Raw genomic sequence first — 24,284 nt, 5'->3', positions numbered from 1 at the left:
ACCGCATTTTTTAAGGATGAGGTCACGCTGAGGCCCCACCCCAAATTCTTACCCAAGGTTTCTTCCGAGTTCCATATCAATCAGCCCATTCACCTGGCTGTCTTCCACCCCAAACCACATCTAGGTAATCAGGAGGCACTGCTGCACACCTTGATGTCAGGAGAGTCCATGCCTTCTGTCTGGATAGGACGGAGTCCTTCAGAAAGACCCACAGGCTGTTCGTCGTGCTAGCAGATAGAGCAGAAGGGTCTGCAACCTCTAACTAGAAGCTTTCCAAATGGATATGTGCCTGCATTGACTTTTGTTACGAATCTCACAATATTCAACTACTCATTCTGCAAGGTCGATTGCCTTTTCTATGGCCTTCCTTAAGAATGTGCCCATTATTGAGATCTGTAAAGCTGCTACTTGGGACTTACCTCAGTTGGGGTTGTGCTCGGAGGCCAGCCCAAGCAACTGCTGCTGTGGCCATGCTGCAATTTGTAGTGTGCTAGTTCAGGCAGAGCTAGTGTGTGTACATCTGCCCCACTAGGGAATGATATCTCTCAGCTGCGGTGCAGACATACCTGTAGAGCAGCCTGGTAGCTGCTCTAAGTTGTGTCAGGGCTGGCTCAGCTCCAAGGATAAGGGCATCGTAACTTGCTCACTGAACCCCTCTGTCTTTCCAGCACTGAGTGGAGCTCTGATGCAGGAGAGCAGCTAGTTCAGAGAATTGTCAGTCACCAGTGTGGATGGGAGAAAAGGGTTTGAGATTCATAATTAAAAGGCCCTTGATGGAGGCCCTTGGAGAGTGTGAGTGTTTCTGAGGTAGCAGCAATCTGATTCATGCTTTCAGTCTGTGGAATTTCTTTTAGCGGCTGGGGAGAGAGGAACTCAACACTTATTGTGTACTAATTGGGAGAAGAATGTTTCTTAAACTGAGGATTTTGTTATGCTTTGCAGTGTCTTGATTTTTGGTAAATGAAAATGCTGATATGTGGTTTTAAATCTCTGTTTGCTCTTTTCCTTGCTGACAGAATACCTTGGATTGCATGCAGGTACTGAGATAATTGAGCAGGGCATTTTCCTCCTGCTGCTGCTTAACTCTGACTATTGTGTGGGGTGTCATCTCTAAAAAGTAGAGCTAAAATAATTTAAAGGGCGCTACTGCTGCTGCTTTGACAGAGCAGAGCACTTACTTGTTAAAACCTTTTCTTTCTCAGAAAAAAACCTTACACAATGGGTTGGTTGTTTTTTCAGTTTTTGTGAGCTCTTCCAGGTTTTTTATTTTTTCAGATTCTCTGGCTTGGTTTACATGCAGAGTTAGGTTGACATAAGGCAGCTTATGTCAACCTAACTATGTCAGTGTCTACACTACAGCCTTGCTCCTGTCGATGTAAGTGCCCTCCTACACCAACATAACTCCACCTCCACAAGAGGCGTAGGGCTTATGTGGGTGTAGTTAGGGTGATCGCTGCATTTCCTAAATCGGCTGTTGGCTGTCTTGTCAATTTCATGACTCCACTTCAGCTGTGAAATTGACAAGAAAGCCACCACTCTGCTCCCCAGATGGGCTGCTACCTTGTCTCCAGTCCGAGCTGCGCTGCCTCCCGGGGTCTTGGATTGCACTGCCACCTGATCTCCCTGCTGGAAGCCATGCTGCCTCCCGGGGTCTTGGCTCCTTGCTCCTCGCTGAGAGCCCGGCTGCCCCCTCTCAGCTCCAGGCACTGCTCTCCCTGCCTGAGTGCTGTAACTATATAGACATAAGATTTAAGTATAGATCACGCCCTAGTCGAGATGGGGAACTGGTGGGATAACTTACAGTTACAGATAAGAGGTTAGCTAATGGGTGGAATCAGCAGTCTTGGTGCATGGAAGAGCAGGGAAAGGCAGAGGTATGAATAGTTAGAAGTCTTTGGTTTGTTAGAATCTAAAAACTTCTGTAAGGTGGGCAGGGCATCAGATCACCTGGCTCAGTGCAAAGCTGGCTAGCTCTCGTTTGTTAGTCTTGACAGTGTTAAATAGCCAGGGGTGGTCTCTCACGCTTACTACGTTAAGTGTGAAAGCTGTTGATCCAGTGATGTGAGGCAAGTAACGGAATGGACTCAAGTGCTGCAAACGGTTAATTCCTCTAACGTAAAATGCAGACGTTGTCAGGAGCTCATAGAATCATAGGGTGGGAAGGGACCTCGAGAGGTCATCTAGTCCAGTCCTCTGCACTCAAGGCAGGACTAAATATGATCTAGACCATCCCTGACAGGTGTTTGTCCAACCTGCTCTTAAAAATCCCCAACGATGGAGATTCCACAACCTAAGCAATTTATTCCAGTGCTTAACCACCTGACAGGAAGTTTGTCCTAATGTCCAACCTAAACCTCCCTTGCTGCAATTTACGCCCATTGCTTCTTGTCCTATCCTCAGAGGTTAAGAACAACAACTTCCCCCCTCCTCCTTGTAACAACCTTTTATGTACTTGAAAACTGTTATCATGTCCCCTGCTCAGTCTTCTCTTCTCCAGACTAAACAAACCCAGTTTTTTCAATCTTCCCTCATAGGTCATGTTCTCTAGACCTTTATTCATTTTTGTTGCTCTTCTCTGGACTTTCTCCAATTTCTCCACATCTTTCCTGAAATGTGGCACCCAGAACTGGACACAATACTCCAGCTGAGGCCTAATCAGCGTGGAGTAGAATGGAAGATTTACTTCTTGTGTCTTGCTTACAACATTCCTACTAATACATCCCAGAATGATGTTTGCTTTTTTTGCAATAGCGTTACACTGGTGACTCATATTTAGCTTGTGATCCATTATGACCCCCAGATCCCTTTCTGCAGTGCTCCTTCCTAGGCAGTCATTTCCCGTTTTGTATGTGTGCAACTGAGTGTTCCTTCCTAAGTGAAGCACTTTGCATTTGTCCTTATTGAATTTCATCCTATTTACTTCAGACCATTTCTCCAGTTTGTCCAGATCATTTTGAATTTTAATCCTATCCTCCAAAGCACTTGAAACCCCTCCCAGCTTGGTATCATCCACAAACTTTATAAGTGTACCCTCTATGCCATTATATAAATCATTGATGAAGATATTGAACAGAACCGGACCCAGAATCGATCCCTACAGGACCCCACTCGTTATGCCCTTCCAGCATGACTGTGAACCACAGATAACTACTCTCTGGGAACGATTTTCCAACCAGTTATGCACCCACCTTATAGTAGCTCCATCTAGGTTGCATTTCCCTAGTTTGTTTATGAGAAGGGCATGCGAGACAGTATCAAAAGCTTTACTAAAGTCAAGATATACCATGTCTGCTGCTTCCCCCCCATCCCCAAGGCTTTTTACCCTGTCAAAGAAAGCTATTTGTTTGGCTTGACATGATTTGTTCTTGACAAATCCATGCTGACTGTTACTTATCACCTTATTATCTTCTAGGTATTTGCAAACTGATTTCTTAATTATTTCCTTCATTATCTTTCTGGGTACAGAGGTTAAGCTGACAGGTCTGTAATTCCCTGGGTTATCCTTATTTTCCTTCTTATAGATGGGCACTTATATTTGCCTTTTTCCAGTCTTCTGGAATGTCTTCTGTCTTCCATGATTTTTCAAAGATAATTGCTAATGGGCTCAGATATCTCCTCAGTCAGCTCCTTGAGTATTCTAGGATGCATTTCATCAGGGCCTGCTCATTTGAAGACATCTGATTTGTCTAAGCAATTTTTGACTTGTGTTTCCCCTGTTTTAGACTCTGATCCTTGCTCATTTTCACTGGCATTCACGATGTTAAACGTCCAGTGAGTTTTAGATCATTGAAGATCTCCTGGTTAAGCCTGGGTGGTCTCTTATCATACTTCCCATCTTTCCTACACAGTGGGATAGTTAGCTCTTGTGCCCTTAATAATGTCTCTCTGAAAAACTGCCAACTGTCTTCAGTTGTTTTTCCTCTTAGACTTGCTTCCCGTGGGATCCTCCCTATCAAGTTCCTGAGTTTGCCCAAGTCGCCTTCTTGAAATCCGTTGTTTTTGTTTTGCTCTTTTCCCTCCTACCGTTCCTTAGAATTGTGAATTCTATCATTTCATGATCACTTTCACCCAAGCTGCCTTCCACTTTCAAGTTCTCAACCAGTTCCTCCCTATTTGTCAAAATCAAATCTAGAACAGCCTCCCCCCAGTAGCTTTCTTCACCTTCTGAAATAAAAAATGGTCTCCAGTGTATTCCAAGAACTTGTTGGATAATCCGTGCCCTGCTGTATTATTTTCCCAACAGATGTCTGGGTAGTTGAAGTCCCCCATCTCCACCAAGTCCTGTGCTTTAGATGATTTTGTTAGTTGTTAAGAAACTGAATGGAAAGATCTTGTGCTCATCTGAAAAAGGACAAGAGATTCAAATGTATCATTTTTAGAGTTGGTAAAAAGTCAGAATTTCTTTTCTACAGAAAATTCCAGTAGTTTTCATTCCAAAGTGTGACGAAAGTTCAACATATCGAAAATGTTCATGGAACAGAAAGCTTTGAAAAATGTTGATTCAAAAATTTTCATTTTGATGTTTCTGATTTAAACTAAATGTTCAGAGGGGAGACTGCAGTGCATCATGTGTAAGGCTACGTTTTAGTCGCAGACAGGTCACGGGCGGTGAACAAAAACTCGTGGCCTGTCTGTGATTTTTACTAAAAATACCTGTGACTAAAACTTGGGAGGGGTGGGGATGTCTGGGGGCCCTGTGGGTGCTGGTGGAGGGCAGCCTGGGTGCTGGGGCGGGGGTGGTGCGTGGCCCGGGATCCTACTGATGCTGGAGCGGGGGCGAGCTGCGGTGGTAGGCCCGGGACCCCCGCTGGTGCTGGGCAGGGAGGGGTTGGTGGGGCTGGCAGGCTCCCTACCTGGCTCCACTCCTCCCCCCAGCACCCCAGCAGCAGAGTGCGGGTGTGGGAGGGGGCAGGGGATTGGGGCACGGGATGGGGTGAGGCGGGCTCTGGGTGGTGCTTACCTCTGCACACTGCCTCCGCCCAGAGCACTGGCTTCGCAGCTCCCATTGGCTGGGATCCCTGAGCCAGGCACACTGGCCGCTGCAGAGGTCACTGAAAGTCATGGAATCTGTGACTTCCATGACCTCCATGACAAACTTGCAGCCTTCAGCTTTAATCATGCGAGACATAGTCCCACAGGGGAGCCCAGCCCATAGAGAAGAATAGATGTAAGGCACCCAAACTACAACTCCTCCCATGAGGCACCACTGCCTCTCATGCAGCCCCAGATTAGTGACCTGAACTGACCTGAAACATTAAAAATTTGGGGGAAATTAGAGATTTTCCTGTGGAAACTCCATTTTCCGTTGAAAAAGTGTTTTGACAGGACATTCCTGGCAGGCTCTAGTACGTTTTGTTTGTTTGTTAGGAGTGGGGTTAAAAGGGGTGTTAAAGGACAGGTGGTTGTTGGTTCCTGGAAGCTGCGTGGGCTTGGGGCATTGAGGGAGTTGCAGGGGGAGCTGCAGTAGGCTATGTTGGAGTTGGGTTATGTGTATTTTTAAACCTGTTGGGACAAGAGCCCAGCTGTGGGGGGCAGGCACACAGGCAGGGGAGGCACTCTGGGGCCAGAAGCCAGGGGAGTGCAGGTGACCCTCAAGTGATCCCCGTAGCCCCCACATCTCCCTCTGGAGAATCACCTCCTCTGCTTTCCTACTTCTGCTGCAATCCACAATCCCCCGTGGAAAACAGTTTCTGGAGTTGGGTTGTGTGACATCAGTGGAGTGTGTGCAGGTTCCTGGATAGTCCAGGGACCTTGATGCTCTGCTGCTCCCTGGAGTCTCTCACTTGTGGCTGAACTTGGCCCAGGAGGGGAATGTTCCCCCAGTGGTTTGGTGGGGAAGCTGCTGGAGGCCTCATGTCCCAGGGAGGCTCCCTAGATTAGCTAGGTCTGGTGGAGTCTGTTTTGGAGATATGACTTTGATGTGAAAAGCCTTCCCATCTCCCTGATCTCAGAGGGCCTTGTTTGACTCGCTTCTAGCCCCTCCTACATTTTCTCCTGTATGGGTGTGAGCAGGGGAAATTGCAGGCCCAAAGCAGCTTTTCACTGATGGCTCATCTTGGGTTTAGAGTGGAACCAATCCTGAGGTTGTCTGTTGGGACTGGGATTTTCAAAGGGCCTATGGCCTGGGGGCTGCCCATCATCCCTGGGATCTGGGCACCTCCATCCTTTCATCCTCTGAATATCCCAGCTCCCTTACATGGAAGAACACACCCAAGACCGCTGCTATTCAGAGCCTTGTCCCAGTTCAGGCCTGTGTTTGTACCTAACTTTGCTTTGCTTCCCTGCCAGGCCCAGGTGAGAGATCTGGAGGATCAGTGCCGCAGCCACATCGAACAGTTCAGCCTCCTGTCTCAGGAACTCAAACGATTCCATCTACAGACAGGAAAGACTGGCCCTCTGACCTCAACATTGGTGGCTTCTGAGCTCCCGCTCATGGCCTGCTGTTCCATCCCTCAGTCCCAGTGCCGCCAATGGGAGAAGGGTAACTGCTGTGAGAAGTTGATGAGTGCTTTGTCTGTTGGCTTTCCTGAGTGCAAAGAACCAATTAGGATCAATAATGGGAATAATTCTCTCATCTCTTTAGTTCCTTTTAAAACCCCTCTAGCATATGTCTGAGACTGATTTAGAGCAACACATACTTAACACTTCAGTTGTCAGAGGGAAATAGTCCACGGACACTTTATATTTACAAAAGGAGTCGTTAATTCCTAGCCCCAAACTACTAAACATTTGCTTGGAATAATTTCCCAGATAATTAAGTCTATGCCCAGCAGTAAATGGTGTTAGCTGGGGAGGAGGAGGGTACAATAGCTAACAATGGGGGAGGGAGGAATAGCTCAGTGGTTTGAGTATTGGCCTGCTAAACCCAGGGTTGTGAGTTCAGCCCTTGAGGGGGGCATTTAGGGATCTGGGGCAAAAATCTGTCTGGGGATTGGTCCTGCTTTGAGCAGGGGGTTGGACTAAATGACCTCCTGAGGTCTCTTCCAATCCTGATATTCTATAAATGCAAATTTCAGCACACTAGCTCTGGAGCCACTAATGATGCCTCCATAATATTTGTGCTAACACGCAAGAGGACTGAGGGAGAGCATCTGGGCCCTTTGTAAGGATTGCAGGTGCAAGCCCTGATCAAATGCTGTCCTCATCCATTGAAACAACTTACCAAGGGATGAGGTGGATTCTCCATCCCTTGGAGCTTTAAACTGAGCTTGGGTGCCTTTCTCAAGGATACGCTCTAGTTCCACCAGCAGTTGTGGGCTCTCTGGGTGACGCTTTCTGGCTGGAGTCATGCAGGAGGTCAAATTAGATTATCATAATGGTCCTTTCTGGCCTTGAAAATCTATGAATTTATGCACTTTAGGCAATCATCAAAGCAATTTCCTCCGCTGTGCATCTTGTGGACTCTCTCTGTGAGGGATGAAATTCACCCTCGTACAGAGGATCTTCACAGTACTTGTGCACCACTTAAATCACACGTAAGGCATCATCAATTAGAGCTGGGCAAAATATCTTCTTTGGTTGCTGGCAATCTGAAAAAATTGAAGAAAAGAGGGGGAGGGATAGCTCAGTGGTTTGAGCATTGGCCTCCTAAACCCAGGGTTGTGAGTTCAATCCTTGAGGGGGCCACTTAGGAATCTGGGGCAAAATCAGTACTTGGTCCTGCTAGTGAAGGCAGGGGGCTGGACTCAGTGACCCTTCAAGGTCCCTTCCAGTTCTAGGAGATGGGATATCTCCATTAATTTATTTATTTTATTTATTTTAAGCTTTATTTTGGTTCAAATGAAAAATGAACTTTTTCAAAGTTTGTAGTGAATTGAAAAAGTCCAAGAACATTTTGAGTCGGGTCTGACAAAATGTTTTGTTTGCTCTGATTTAAAAGATTTTGTTTCAGTTTCACCATTTCACTAGAGTGAGTGAGGAGGTCTTAGCCTGGAATGTTTCAGCATTACTGAAACATTTCAATTTTTCGATGGGGTGGAAATGGTTTAGCAAACTCTGCCGAAAGTCACAGCTGGTTTAGGATTGACTGAAACGGCATTTTTCTGCGAATAAACTATTTGCCAAAAATTTGCCGAACTTTCCTTAGGGGCAAATTCATCCTAATGCTGCTGAGTTCCTTGCAAACCAACAGAAGACAATAACACTGTCCTGGTGTCACTGATAATTTTGCTTGCATTACTGGTGCAAAGGAAACTAGCTTGGCTCCCAGAGCCCAGGGTGAGTTTGTGGGACTGGTGGCTAAAAACGGACTCTTTTTACTTGAAGACCCTGAAAGCAGTTTTCTGGAATCACTGAGAAACAATAAACATGGGACTCCCCAGCACCATTCCAGAGTCAGTGCGAAGTTGGAGGCAAAGACCTCAGGAGTCAAGAAATGCCAGCTAGCAAGTTGCCAAAAAACCTTAGCACTGCCCCTGTAGCAGATGTGGTGGTGTTATACAGTTAATAACATGGTCACGTACCTTTTCTCATAAGTTTTTCTACAAACTTAGATACTAAATCTCATCAGCATTTTCCAAATTTTGATATTTCAATAAAAAACATAATAGTTTGCAAACATTTTCATTAAAATCAGCCCTTAAAGCTGTTTGAAAATGTTTGAAATTCAGAATTTTGTTTAAGGGATTGATTTCTGTGTGAAAAATTTCCCAAACATTTTCCTATTTGTCAACCAGACTTATTAGATATGTATGTGCAACATCTTCTATGCTGTACATCGGGGTAGGCAAACTTTTTGGCCTAAGAGCCACATCTGGGTATGGAAATGGAATGGCGGGCCGTGAATGCTCATGAAATTGGGGGTTGGGGTGCAGGAGGGGGTGTGGGTTCTGGCTGGGCGTGCAGGCTCTGGGGTGGGGCTGGGGATGAGGGTCTTGGGTGCAGGAGGGGGTTCTGGACTTGGGCTTAGGGGTTTGGAGTGCAGGACGGGGCTCAGGGTTGAGGCAGGGGGTTGGGGTGCAGGAGGGTGTGAGGACTCCGGCTGGGTGTGTGAACTCTGGGGTGAGGGTGGAGATGAGGGTCTTGGGTGTAGGAGGGTGCTCCGGGCTGAGACTGAGGGGTTTGGAGGGCGGGAGGGGGATCAGGGCTGAGGCAGGGGCTTGGGGCACAGGAGGGGTTCGGGGTGCAGCTCCCGGGAGCAGCGGCATGTCTCTCCCCCCGCTCCCCCCCGGCTACTACGCAGAGGCATGGCCAGGCAGCTCTGCCCCATCCACAGGCTCCACCCCTGCAGCTCCCACTGCCTGCAGTTCCTGGCCAATGGGAGCTGTGGGGGCAGCACTTGGGGCAGGGGCAGTGTGCGGAGCCCCCTGGCTGCCCCTATGCATAAGAGCCGGAGGGGGACATGCCATTGTTTCTGGGAGCTGCGCAGAGCTGCGGCACGCATGTGTGGAGTGGCCCCTGATCCTGCTCCCCGGCTGGAGCATGGGAGTAGGGTAAGCCCCAGCCCCTGTTCTCTGGCTAGAGCTCGAGGGCCGGATTAAAATGGCTGGCAGGCCGGATGTGGCCCATGGGCCATAGTTTGCCCACCCCTGCTGTACATTGATTTATGTAGGCCAGACAGAGTCCCTAGAGCAGTGGCTCTCCCCCTGTTTACCATTGTGGGCCATATATGCCGCTCTCCATGTGTTATGTGGGTCACATCCACACAATATATATTCTTCTTTGAGTGCTTGCTCATGTCGATTCCAATTAGGTGTGTGTGCACCACATGCACAGTTGTCAGAAGGTTTTCCCCCTAGCAGCACCCGTCATTTTGGCCGGGGAGTCCCCTGAGGTGGCACCTTCATGGTGGTGAATATAGGTCCCTGCCAACCCGCCGCTTCTTCAGTTCCTTCTTACCGCCAGTGATGGTCATTGGAACTGTGGTCGCTTGCCTTAGAAAGTGCTCCCCCTAGTGTTTGTATTTAGCTCGCTGTAAATAGTTATTCCTTAGAGCAGGCCTGCACAACTCGTAAAGCGGTGAGGGCCACATTCCTCCAAAGAAAACAGCCGAGGGCCGAAACCTTCCGGCCCCGCAGAAACACCCCGCCCCAGGGCCGCCCAGCCCTGCAGAAACAAACCCTCCTTCCCCAGCGCCGCCCCACCAAAACAGCTGTGGGCCAAAAAGGAAGGTTGGGGGTGGGGAGGTGATACTTTATTTTAAATCAACCAGGGGCTCCCCGCTGAAGAGGTGGCTGGGAGCCCTCAGGGGCAAATTAAAGGGCCCAGGGCTCCGGCGGCTGGGGGAACCCGGCAGGGCCGGCTCTAGGTTTTTTGCTGCCCCAAGCAAAAAAAAATTTGGCAGCCCCCCGTCCCAGCCCTGGGCTCCCGCCTGGACCCCCCTGCTACCCCAGCCCTGGACTCTCCCCCCACTGACCCACACCCCCTGCTGCCCCAGCGCTGGGCTTCCCCCTTTCCTCCCCATCAGTGCCCTCCCCCCACCCTGCTGCTGCCCCAGCCCTGGGCTCTCCCCCACCAGTGCCCCCCCCCACACCTCCTGCCTCCCCAGCTCTGGGTCACTGGTAACTCGCTCCCAGGGCGGGTCATTCAGCAGGAATTTTGGATGTGCACAAAACACAGGCAGGATTGGTTCCCATATGGTTACAGAGCTGCAGTAAAGTGGAACAATTTTTAGCTTGTGTGACTGGAGGATATCTGGATGCATATTATAAGACTGTCCTCCATAAATGAGGAAAAGTTGAGGTGCCTTTATTATTCTTTTGTTCCACTCTTTCTTTCTATGGGGAATTTGCCAATGCAATATCACTGCCTTCCTTTTAAACAAACAAAAAAGCAATGGCTGTTGAAAATAGCAATTCCAGTCCTAATAAGCATTTCTTGCTCAATTTTATCCTGCTTTTTCTACAGCAAGTTACAGTGGATCAGTATATTTGATTTGGGAGAAATGAAGTAACAGCTGCCCAAACTGAGCTTGAGCACTCCTGAATTTTGAGGTGTTCAAATCTGGAAGGCAGGTGCTGGGGGGGCAAGGCCTGTGGGCTCCACGGGGGAGCATGGCAGCAATGTGTCTGGAGCTGCATGGAGCCGGACACGCTGGTCTGAGTGGCACAGTAAGGGGGCTGGGGGGTTGGAGAAGGGGTAGGGGGTTCCGGGGGGGCAGTCAAGGGACAGGGAGCAGGGGGGGTTGGATGGGGCAGAGGTTCGGGGGGGGCAGTCAGGGGACAGGCAGCAGTAGGATAGGCATGGGAGTCCCAGGGGTTTATCAGGGGACAGGTAGGGGTGTGGTCCTGGGGGAAAGTTGGGGGGGCAGTTGGGGACAAGGAGAAGGGAGGCTTAGATAGGGGCTGGGGTCCCAAGGGGCAGTTGGGGAAGGGGTCTTGGGAGGGGGCAATCGGGGGACAAGGAGCAGCGGCATTTAGATAGGGGGTGGGGGTCCTGGGGGGCAGTTGGGGCAGAGGTTCGGGGAGGGGGCAAACAGCGGCCGCGTGCCAGGATTCAAACGGCTCTGGGCTGCCCGCAGCCATGGGGACCCCTGAGCCCTTTAAATCCCAGCCGCGGCTGGGAATCTATGTGGACAGCCCAGAGCCCTCTGACTCCTGGCCCCGGCTGAGATTTAAAGGGCTCTGCGCTCCCCGTGGCTGCAGGCAACCCAGAGCCTTTTGATTCCCGGATGCGGCTGAGATTTAAAGGGCTCTGGGCTCCCCGCGGTTGCCGGCAGCCCAGAGCTCTTTGCTTCCTGGCCACGGCCGGGATTCAAAGGGCTCTGGGGTGCCTGCAGAGCGCTGTGTGCGGGGGATTTAGAATCCCCTCGCGGGCCGCACAGTGAGGCTCCGCGGGCCGCATGTTGTGCAGGCCTGCCTTAGAGTAAAAGCAGCAAAGAGTCCTGTGGCACCTTATAGACTAACAGACGTTTTGGAGCATGAGCTTTCGTGGGTGAATGCATCTGACGAAGTGGGTATTCACCCACGAAAGCTCATGCTCCAAAACGTCTGTCAGTCTATAAGGTGCCACAGGACTCTTTGCTGCTTTTACAGATCCAGACTAACTCGGCTACCGCTCTGATCCTTAGAGTAAGTTAGTTTAGTTGGTTTGTTTTCTAGGAGTGGAAGTCCTTCTCCCACCCTAATTTGTCTCCCTTTGGGGTTCAGGGCATACCTCGATCCCAAGGGTTTAACCCTGCGGAACCTGCCTCAAGCCCATGCCAACGGGCGACCCCCACAACTCGTCTCGTGTGCCTGGAGGAGGTGCAAGATTTGTAAAGGGTTCCGCCCAAGGACTAAAAAAGAACGGGACTTCAGGCTGAAATAGATCCTGATGGGAGCAGCTCTTCGTCCCCAGCTGGCTCCATGCCAACAGGATCCAGCGCCAAGCACCTCCGTGCAGAGCACTCCAGCCTCTGTGTGAGAAACGGTGTCGCGGAAGGATTCTGGCCATAGAGATCCCCGGCGCCGACATTCCCTGGCGCCGAAGCTCGTAGAGGCAGCACGTCACTGTTCGCACTCTCCGGTGCCGCATAAGCGGCACAAGAAGATGGACAGGTTGCTCGCCCGCACCAAGAGCAGCCAGGTTGGACTGTGCAGGAGCACCCGGTGCCGACATCACAGAGCTGGCACCGTCGACTTTGGTCCCGCAAGGGGGTCTGTCGAGTCCGGTGCTGTTGGACTCTCCTGATTGAGAGTGCCAGGTGGATGAGCTAGAGCTCCCTTTCGCCCCAGACACTTTTGAGGCGGTGAGGGACTTGATTGCCAGGACGGCTCCGCTGTTCCCTGTCAGCTTGGATAGACCTCCGGTGCTGCAGCGCACGGCACCATCCAGAGGCAGGCTGGCAATGATGAGGCACTGCTCACCATCTCCGTGGCATCGCTCCCCACAGCACCGGTCTCCAGCACTGTCCCCATGGCACCTGTCGCACCGGTCCTCGGCATCGTTATCGCGGCACCAGTCCCTGGCACCTCCACCGCAGCACTGCTCTCCAGTACCGTCCCCACAGCACCACTCTCTGGCACCGTCTCGCGCAGCGCCACTGTGGTCTTCATGCTCAAGATCCCGAACATTGGACACAGAAGTGGAGTCCTATTACTCAGTTGGACCACCGCAGACATAGGCAGGACGTGAGGCTAGTGCCATGGTAAGTGCAGTGTCAAGGGCCCGTGCAGTGGCCATTTTGGACCCTGTGGGCCTACCACCAGGCCCAGGGCATGCACTCCAGGGGTTCTCACTCTGTGGTGTTGGAAGCCTGGGTGCCTCCGCCAGACACGGACCATCCCACGCCTCGGGGCTCCAAAACAGTGTCGGGGCACAGCGCGGAGCTGCGTCCAGATCGCGGGCCCACCACAGCTCTGAGCCTGCGGTCAGCGATGAGGAACATGCACCGAGCAGGACGAGTCCAGAAGGCGAGGAGGGCCCGGTGCCTTCTCTGGCCTCGTCGTCATCCTCGCTGGATGAAGTGGTGGCGGGGTCTTCCTCCTCTGGGCTGTCCCCCATTGACAGTAGAGCACACCAGGACTGCGTAGGTGGCTCACATTATGGGGCTTCAGACTGAGGAGGTAGTTGAATTGGAGGACACGATGGGTCCTAACCTCGGAGCGGCTGTCTAGGGTGGCTTTGTCCCTCATGAAGACCATTCAGGCCACTACAAAAACTCTGTGGCAAACCCCTGCCTCCATTCCCCCTTCAGTGAAGGGGGTGGAGAGGAAGTATTTCATCCCCTCTAAGGGGTATGAGTACTTATTTACTGACCCGCAGCCCTGCTCGCTTGTTGAGGCTGCGGTGAATGACAGAGAAGCAAGGGCTGACCCCGAAGTCTAAAGACTCAAGAAAGTTGGATGTCTTCGGATGGAAGGTTTACTCGACGGCAGGGCTCCAGCTCAGGGTTGCTAACCAACAGGCTATCCTGAGTAGATCTCATTTCAACTCATGGAACTCCATGTTGAAATTTAAGGAGTTGGTCCCATCTGAATCCAGGGCAGAGTTTGCGGCCATAGTGGACAAGAGCAAGGCAGTGACACAGACCTCTTTACAGGTCTCGCTGGACGCTGCAGACTTGGCCATGTGAACCTTGTCCTCGAACATAGCCATGAGGAGGAGTTCATGGCTCGAAGTGTCCGGCCTTCCTCCTGAAGTTCAACAGACAATTCAGGACCTGCCTTTTGATGTCATGGGTCTTTTTGCGGAGCAAACAGACTCCAGGCTTCACAGCCTAAAAGATTTGCAGGCTACATTAAATTTGCTGGGCCTGCATACCCCTGCTACCCAGCAAAAACATTTTAAACCTCAGTCCTCGCAGCGCTTCTGCCCTCCCTGACCCAGGCAGGACTTCTTAAGGAAGCGGAGTAGGAATGGCAGGCGTAAGCCTCCCGATTCTCCACCCAGCCAAGGCCAGGGCTTGGCAAGGCAGGCATCGGGCTCTCTAAGCAGGCCTTTTGAAGGTGCGCCTGGGGGCGACGCACCAGTCTATTCACTGGATCTTTATCCCTGTTTCCTGAATCATTTGTCCCACTTCTACCGTGCTTGGTCCCAGATAACTTCAGACTGCCGGGTCTTTTGCATGGTAGAAGTGGGATATTTTCTCCAATTCTGCTCCTCTCCTCCCTCCAATCCCTCTTCAGGGACCCTTCTCATGAGCATCTCCTCAAGCAGGAGGTCCAAATGCTCCTCGCTGTGGGAGCAGTGGAGGAGGTTCCTCAGGAGGAACAAGGAGCAAGCAGTTCTATTCCCATTATTTCCTAATCCCCAAAGCCAAAGGAGGCGCCAGACCAACACCACATTCTACAGGCCATTATCCTCTGATCCCACTAAGGATTACCTAAAGAAACGACACCATCTGCTAAAAAAACTCCCTGACAAAGCACAGGAACAAATCTGTACAGACACATTCCTAGAACCCGGATCAGGGGTATTCTGTTTGTTACCCAAGATCCATAAACCTGGCAATCCTGGATGCCCCGTTATCTCAGGCATTGGCACCCTAACATCAGGATTGTCTGGCTGTGTGGACTCTGTCCTCAGGCCCTACGCTACCAGCACTCCCAGCTATCTTCGAGACACCACTGACTTCCTGAGGAAACTACAATCCATCAGTGATCTTCCAGAAAACACCATCCTGGCCACCATGGATGTAGAAGCTCTTTACACCAACATCCCACACAAAGATGGACTACAAGCCATCAGGAACACTATCCCCGATAATGTCACGGCAAACCTGGTGGCTGAACTTTGTGACTTTGTCCTCACCCACAACTATTTCACATTTGGGGACAATATATACCTTCAAGTCAGCGGCACTGCTGTGGGTACCCACATGGCCCCACAGTATGCCAACATTTTTATGGCTGACTTAGAACAACACTTCCTTAGCTCTCGTCCCCTAACGCCCATACTCTACTTGCACTACATTGATGACATCTTCATCATCTGGACCCATGGAAAAGAAGCTCTTGAGGAATTCCACCATGATTTCAGCAAAGAATCCTGTGGCACCTTATAGACTAACAGACGTTTTGCAGCATGAGCTTTCGTGGGTGAATACCCACTTCTTCGGATGCAAGTGGTGGAAATTTCCTGGGGCAGGTATATATAAGCAAGCAAGAAGCAAGCTAGAGATAACGAGGTTAGATCAATCAGGGTGGATGAGGCCCTGTTCTAGCAGTTGAGGTGTGAAAACCAAGGGAGGAGAAACTGGTTCTGTAATTGGCAAGCCATTCACAGTCTTTGTTTAGTCCTGAGCTGATGGTGTCAAATTTGCAGATGAACTGGAGCTCAGCAGTTTCTCTTTGAAGTCTGGTCCTAAAGTTTTTTTGCTGTAGGATGGCCACCTTAAGATCTGCTATTGTGTGGCCAGGGAGGTTGAAGTGTTCTCCTACAGGTTTTTGTATATTGCCATTCCTAATGTATGTAGGCAATATAGGATGTAGAGGCTCTCTACACAAACATCCCACATACTGATGGAATACAAGCTGTCAGGAACAGTATCCCTGATGATGCCACAGCACACCTGGTTGCTGAGCTCTGTGGCTTTATCCTCACGCACAACTATTTCAAATTTGCTGACAATATATATCTCCAGATCAGTGGCACCGCTATGGGCACCCGTATGGCCCCACAATATGCCAATATTTTTATGGCCGACCTGGAACAACGCTTCCTCAGCTCCCGTCCACTCACGCCCCTTCTCTACCTATGCTACATCGATGACATCTTCATCATCTGGACCCATGGGAAGGAGACTCTGGAAAAGTTCCACCACGATTTCAACAGCTTCCACCCCTCCATCAACCTCAGCCTGGACCAATCTACACGGGAGGTCCACTTCCTAGACACCACGGTGCAAATAAGTGATGGTCACATCAACACCACCCTATACCGAAAACCTACCGACCGCTATGCCTACCTTCATGCCTCCAGCTTCCATCCCGGACACACCACAAGATCCATTGTCTACAGCCAAGCACTGAGGTACAACCGTATCTGCTCTAACACCGCAGACAGAGACCAACACCTAGAAAATCTCCACCAAGCATTCTCAAGACTACAGTACCCACACGAGGAAATAAGGAAACAGATCAACAGAGCCAGACGTGTACCCAGAAGCCTCCTACTGGAAGACAAACCCAAGAAAGAAACCAACAGGACTCCACTGGCCATCACATACAGTCCCCAGCTAAAACCCCTCCAACGCATCATCAGGGATCTACAACCCATCCTGGACAATGATCCCGCACTTTCACAGGCCTTGGGTGGCAGACCAGTTCTCGCCCATAGACAACCTGCCAACCTGAAGCATATTCTCACCAGCAACTGCACACCGCACCATAGTAACTCTAGCTCAGGAACCAATCCATGCAACAAACCTCGATGCCAACTCTGCCCACATATCTACACCAGCAACACCATCACAGGACCAAACCAGATCAGCCACAACATCACCGGTTCATTCACCTGCACTTCCACCAATGTAATATATGCCATCATATGCCAGCAATGCCCCTCTGCTATGTACATCGGCCAAACTGGACAGTCTCTAAGGAAAAGGATAAATGGACACAAATCAGACATTAGGAATGGCAATATACAAAAACCTGTAGGAGAACACTTCAACCTCCCTGGCCACACAATAGCAGATCTTAAGGTGGCCATCCTACAGCAAAAAAACTTTAGGACCAGACTTCAAAGAGAAACTGCTGAGCTCCAGTTCATCTGCAAATTTGACACCATCAGCTCAGGACTAAACAAAGACTGTGAATGGCTTGCCAATTACAGAACCAGTTTCTCCTCCCTTGGTTTTCACACCTCAACTGCTAGAACAGGGCCTCATCCACCCTGATTGATCTAACCTCATTATCTCTAGCTTGCTTCTTGCTTGCTTATATATACCTGCCCCAGGAAATTTCCACCACTTGCATCCGAAGAAGTGGGTATTCACCCACGAAAGCTCATGCTGCAAAACGTCTGTTAGTCTATAAGGTGCCACAGGATTCTTTGCTGCTTCTACAGAACCAGACTAACATGGCTACCCCTCTGATACTTGACACCATGATTTCAATAATTTCCATCCCACCATCAACCTCAGCCTAGGTCAATCCACACAAGCGGTCCATTTCCTGGACACTACTGTGCTAATAAGCGATGGTCACATAAATACCACCCTATACCAGAAACCTACTGACCACTATACCTACCTACATGCCTCCAGCTTCCATCCAGGACACACCACATGATCCAGTGTCTACAGCCAAGCTTTAAGATACAACCGCATTTGCTCCAATCCCTCAGACAGAGACAAGCACCTACAAGATCTCTATCAAGCATTCTTAAAACTACTTGCATCCGAAGAAGTGGGTATTCACCCACGAAAGCTCATGCTGCAAAAACATCTGTTAGTCTATAAGGTGCCACAGGATTCTTTGCTGCTTCTTAAAACTACAATACCCACCTGCTGAAGTGAAAAAAACAGATTGACAGAGCCAGACGAGTACCCAGAAGTCACCTCCTACAAGACAGGCCCAACAAAGAAAATAACAGAACACCACTAGCTGTCACCTTCAGCCCCCAACTAAAACCTCTCCAGTGCATCATCAAAGTTCTACAACCTATCCTGAAAGATGACCCCTCACTCTCACAGATCTTGGGGGACAGACCTGTCCTCGCTTACAGACAACCCCCCAACCTGAAGCAAATACTCACCAGCAACCACACATCACTGAACAAAAACACTAACCCAGGAACCTACCCTTGCAACAAAGCCCAATGCCAACTCTGTCCACATATCTATTCAGGTGACATCATCATAGGACCTAATCACATCAGCCACATCATCAGGGGCTCATTCACCTGTACATCTACCAATGTGATATATGCCATCATGTGCCAGCAATGCCCCTCTGCCATGTACATTGGCCAAACCGGACAGTCTCTACGCAAAAGAATTAATGGACACAGGTCTGACATCAGGAATCATAACACTCAAAAATCAGTAGGAGAACACTTTAACCTGTCTGGTCATTCAGTGACAGACCCGTGGGTGGCAATTTTGCAACAGAAAAGCTTCAGAAACAGACTCCAATGAGAAACTGCTGAGCTGGAATTGATATGCAAACTAGATACAATCACCTTAGGTTTAAATAGGGACTGGGAATGGCTGAGCCATTACACACATTGAATCTATCTCCCCTTGTAAGTATTCTCACACTTCTTATCAAACTGTCTGTACTGGGCTATCTTGATTATCACTTCAAAAGTTTTTTTTCCTTACTTAATTGGCCTCTCAGAGTTGGTAAGACAACTCCCACCTTTTCATGCTCTCTGTATGTGTATATATCTCTCCTCAATATATGTTCCATTCCATGCATCCGAAGAAGTGGGCTGTAGCCCACAAAAGCTTATGCTCAAATAAATTTGTTAGTCTCTAAGGTGCCACAAGTACTCCTGTTCTTTTTATAAAAAAGTTGAGCTTCCTCGTCTAAACACAATCATTCCGTCTCTGGATCCGGGAGACTGGTATGCCGCCCTCGACCCCAAGGACGTGTACTTCCACATAGCTATAATTCCAGCTCAGGTTCATGGTCAACCACAACCATTACCAATTTACGGTCCTCCCCTTTGGTCTGTCAGCAGCCCCTCAAGTGTTTACTAAATACATGGCAGTCATTGCCGCCTTCGTATGACCGAGGCAGGTGCAGATATTCCCATACCTCGATGACTGGCTCCTCAGGGACTGCTCCAGGGAGCAAGTGGAGGGTCAGATCAGCCTGGTAAGATACACCTTCGACAGGTTGGGTCTCCTTCTCAACGAACGCAAATCAACTCTATCCCCTCTGCAGAGAATAGAATTTATTGGAGCAGTGTTGGACTTGGGTTAGGCCAGGGCATCCCTGCTGGAATATCGGTTTCAGACAATGATAGACATCATAGAAAACTTGAAGCGGTACCCCACCACCACAGCAAGGAACTGCTTGAAACTCTTCGACCACATGGCAGCACGTACATATGTGGTATACATGCGAGACTGAGGCTCAGGCTGACACCAGCCAGGCCTGAAGAAGTCTATCGGCCAGGGCTCAACAGTCTGGACAAGGTGGTCACTCTCCCAGTGCCAGTTCTCAAGTCTTTCCACTGGTGGCTCAACCCACCAATAGTATGTGCAGGAGTCCTCTTCACAAGGCCCTAGCCCTCCCTGTCCCTGGTGACAGATGCACAGTGTTGGGATGGGGTGCTCACCTGGGAGACCTTCAGACCCCAAGGTCTCTGGTCACAAGAAGAGCTGTCACTCCACATCAACGTCAAGGAGCTGAGAGTGGTCCTCCTGGCATGCCAGACCTTCCAGGCCCACTTGCAAGGGAAATGCGCGGAGGTGATGATGGACAACACAACTGCGATGTTTTATATAAACAAGCAGGATGGAGCTCATTCTTCTCCCCTATGTGGGAAGCCTTCAAGCTTTGGGACTTCTGCATAGCCCACTTCATTCACTTGGTAGCATTCTACCGCCCAGGTTCCCAGAACTAGTTGGTGGACTATCTCAGCAGATCCTTCCACAGTCACAAGTGGTCCAGCTGCCTGGACATGGTGTACAAGATTTTCCAAAGGTGCGGGTTCCCCAAATTGACCTGGTCGCCATGGAGAGCAACAGAAAATGTCCCCAGTTCTGTTCCTTCCGAAATCACAGTCCGGGCTCCCTTGCGGATGCGTTTCTCCTCCCTGGACGGACCATCTGTTGTACATGTTCCCGTCGTTTCACTCATCCACAAGGTTCTGCTCAGGATCCGCAGGAACAAGACTACAGTCATACTGGTAGCGCCAGCATGGCCTCGCCAGCACTGGTATACCATGCTCCTGGAGCTGTCGGTGGACGCTCCAATCTTGTTGCCCCTGCTTCCGGACCTGATCACCCAAGGTCACGGTCGTCTTCATCATCCCGACCTTGAGTCTTGTCACCTCACCACTTGGAAGCTTCATGGCTAAATCCAATGGAGATGATGGGCTCGGAGGCCATTAGGGAGCTTCTGCTGGGCAGCAGGAAACCCTCCACCAGGGCTACCTACCTGGCCAAGTGGAAAATGGTTGCAATCTGGTGTTCTCAGGGTTGTGCTCTCCCAATGCAGGCACCTATGCCACCCATCTTAGACTATCTATTACACTTAAACAGCAGGGCTCTTGGTTTCATCTCTCCAGGCCCACCTGGCAGGCATTTCAGCTTTCCACCTGGGAGCGGCCATCTGTTCAGTCTTTGCCAACCCAATGGTCAGTTGCTTCCTGAAAGGTCTAGACAGGCTATACCCGCAGGTTAAGCAACCAGTCCTGGTGTGGGACCTTAACCTGGTCCTTTCCGGCTAATGGGGCTTCCGTTTGAACTCCTAGCAACTTGTTCATTGCTCTTCCTATCATTGAAGGTGGCTTTCCTAGTCACCATTACGTCAGCAAGGAGAGTCTCTGAGCTTAAAGCCCTAACCTCCAATCCTCCTTATACCATTTTTTATACGGACAAGGTACAACTTAGGCCTCACCCAGCCTTTCTTCCAAAGGTTGTCTCCCAATTCCATGCCAATCAGGACATTTTTCTACCGGTCTTTTACCCTAAGCCTCATGCAGATGGCTGGGAACAAAGACTACACTCCTTGGACGTTCGGAGAGCTCTGGCTTTTTACATTGAACGCATAAAGCCATTCTGTAAGTCGAACCAGTTGTTTGTGGCGGTTGCGGATAGAATGAAAGGCCTACCAGTGTTGTCACAGAGAATTTCATTGTGGATCATGTCCTGTATCCAGGCATGCTGTGTTCTAGAACAAGTTCCGGCCCCTGCACTAACGGCTCATTCAACTAGAGCGAAGGCCTCCTCGACAGCGTTCCTGGCCCAGGTCCCGATCCAGGAGATCTGCAGGGCAGCAACATGATCCTCTGTTCACACTTTCACCTCTCATTATGCCATGACCCAGCATGCCAGGGACGATGCTCCATTCAGCAGAGTGGTGCTTCAATCAGTGATTCCACGTGCTCCGACCCCACCTCCTAGTTAGGACTTGGGAGTCAGCTAATTGAAAGCGACATGATCAAGCACTCGAAGAAGAAAAAATGGTTACTCATCTTCTCTTAACTGTTGTTCTTTGAGATGTGTTGCTTATGTCCATTCTAAGACCCACCCGCCTTCCCCTCTGTCAGAGTAGCCGGCAAGAAGGAACTGAACAGGCGGCATGTCGGCAGGGACCTATATACACTGCCATGAAGGCGCCACTCCAGGGGGCTCCAGAGCCGACCTGACAGGTGCTGCTAGGGAAAAACCTTCCGACAGCTGTGCGTGTGGGCGCGTACACACCTAATTGGAATGGACATGAGCAACACATCTCAAAGAACAACAGTTATGAGAAGGTGAGTAACCGTTTTTACTACCTGTATGGCTCTGAGGATGTCATATGAGCTGCAGCTGTGTGCTGATTGGGCTGCAAGTGGCCCATGGGTTGAGAACCACTGCCGTAGAGAGACAAGGTGGGTGAGGTAATATCTTTTATTGGACCAGCTTCTGCTGGTGAGAGAGACAAGCTTTCAAGCTACAAGCCCTTCTTCAGTCTGAGAAAGTGTCACAAGGTCAAACAGATTGTTTAGTGTAAGTAGTCAGCTCATGTTCTAAGGAACCATTCCAGGTGAAGTGGCCTGTTAACATCCCTGTGGTGTAAGTTAATTCACAGTGGGGCTGGTGCAGACAAGCCCACAGGTTCAGCATGCCCTAATGAGCTCCCTAATAGCTCCCCTCCCTCCTGTGCAGAGTGGACCTCAGTGAAGGAGAGGGTTTGGCCCACAGCAGCATGCAGGGCTGAGTATTGCATGTCAAGCACCTGATCCCTCCCTCCCTTATATCAGTTTCATCCGGTAACCGTCAGTGTAACTGCTGTTGGTGTGAGTGCAAGGAGAATCAGGGCTGAACATGTTTCCACAGCTCAAAGCTAAGCCCCTGGGTAGATCCCTGCTACTGAGTGTGTCCGCACTGCAAGCACCATGGTGCTCACAGCAGCTCTTGTTCTGCTCTGCTGGCGACTTGGAGTAACAAATGGAATGTTTGGTTTCAGATCCAGATGTTGCCCCTGCACGTCCTGCTCTTCAGTGCACTAAGAAGATTCATGATGAAGGGAGTAAAGAGCTGGAATCATTACCTCAGATCCCTGATCCCATGTCTAGTGTCACCAAAATTCCAGTCTCAGGTGCTGCTGCCACATCTCAGAAGCAAGTCAAGAGACTGGAGTCCCAGTCAAGCTCTTCAAAATCAGAATCCATGCAGAACAGTCCCAAGTCCTGCCCCACTCCAGAGGTCAGTGCTGTTTCTGGTGTCCCTTGTCATTATCCAGGTGGGGATAAACACACGTTGGGATCAATGCATTTACTAGCTCTGCTTTCTCCGCTTGCAGCTACCTCTTAAACCTGTGTCTGGGAACTAGAGATTCCCGTGGAAAAAGAATAGAAAACTTGCAGAAAACTGTTGAAGGGATTTGCTCCCTCTTCACTTGGCAACACCCTGTGATGGCTATTTGTACAGATCATTGCAGTCTGAGAGGAATGCAGACAACCTGAGAAAAGCCCTGGGAAATGTATAGCAAGTTTCCTGAGTGTTTTCAATTTGAGTTTAGTTCTGGATAGTCTTTGTTGTAACTTCACAGTCCTGGGTTGCCACACAATATCTGGGTATTGCAGCTTGCAGTAGTGGCTTAGCAGCGTGAAGGCGTGTGCCCATACCCTGCTGTCCTTGGCATAGAGCCAAGAGAGGCATGTACTGGTGCAAACATCGCAGTTAGACTTATTAGCAGCTGTTGGTGCAGGAGATCATGAAGGGCTGCTGAGCTGATGATGGCAGATGCGGGCAGGTTATATTGACTTTGCTTTCCCCTCCCTCTCAGATCTCAGAGACGTGATGGCAGCTGCTCCCTCTGCCCAGTAGGTCTCGTGTATGGATTCCTGTGGGGCTCAGTCCTGTCCCCTCCCTTATTTAATGTTCCCATTAGATCACTAGGGGAGCTCATGAAAATCTAGGTCTGGTAAGAGAGTGCCTCTTTCTTCTTCTGATGCTATGGCCACTCTCCGATGTACTCTCCTAGCCTAGCAGAGTAGGTTCAGGGCTAAGAGCCAGGAGAGCCTGAGTTCTAGGCTCACCCTTCCTGCTGACTATCTCTCTTAGTACTTTGAACTTCACAAGCCCTCTTTAAGCTTCACAACATTCCTACAAGGTGAACAAGTATCATTGTACTGACAGGGTGCCTGAGTCACAAACAGATCAGCTGATGTACCCAAAGTCATAGCTAGGATTGGAACCCAGATTCCCGGAGCATGAACTGTATCTCAGTTTCAGGGTGATTGCACCTGACTTTGCCCCTCCATGGTCCCCAGAGAGCACTCACTTAAGGTTTCTGGCTCCCAGCCGTCACCTCTCTTGGGAGGAGACCATGTCTCTCTCCCGGCTGCACAGCTCCCTGCCTTACACTGTGTTATCTCCAGCAAGCCAGTCCATCCAACAGCTAGTTCCTGGGGCATTGCTTTCTCTCCAAGGGTTGGGAACAGTGTATTGGCAGCAGTTATAAGTGAACACCCAGTTCTTCGTTGAGTAGTGTCCCTATGGGTGCTCCACTCTAGGTGGCAAGTATCAGAGGGGTAGCCGTGTTAGTCTGGATCTGTAAAAGCAGCAAAGAGTCCTGTGGCACCTTATAGACTAACAGAAGTATTGGAGCATGAGCTTTCGTGGGTGAATACTCACTTTGCCAGACGCTCCACTCTAGGTGTATCTGTGCCCCTGCACCTCCAATCGGAGATTTTTGGTAGCAGTGTCCATTGAGCCTGCACATGTACTGTCCCTCCCTCGTGGTCTGCCTCAA

General features: G+C 50.0%; 1 protein-coding gene across 13 annotated transcripts in view; it reads left to right on the top strand.

Annotated features, from left to right (window-relative positions):
• Positions 1–24,284, top strand: part of TSPOAP1 (TSPO associated protein 1) — a 167,168-nt gene that overhangs the window by 80,159 nt on the left and 62,725 nt on the right. For all 13 annotated transcript variants that reach the window (XM_044993489.1, XM_044993485.1, XM_044993486.1 and 10 more), the window contains exons 12-13: positions 6,289–6,481; positions 22,494–22,732. In XM_044993489.1, the coding sequence (XP_044849424.1) occupies positions 6,289–6,481; positions 22,494–22,732 (432 nt within the window). The remainder of the gene's footprint in view (positions 1–6,288; positions 6,482–22,493; positions 22,733–24,284) is intronic.

The sequence above is a fragment of the Mauremys mutica genome, chromosome 19, assembly GCF_020497125.1.
Source record: "Mauremys mutica isolate MM-2020 ecotype Southern chromosome 19, ASM2049712v1, whole genome shotgun sequence".
In the NCBI taxonomy this organism is placed as follows: Eukaryota; Metazoa; Chordata; order Testudines; family Geoemydidae; genus Mauremys; species Mauremys mutica.
Note: the sequence above shows the minus strand (reverse complement) of the source record. Positions and strands in the feature narration are given on the sequence as shown.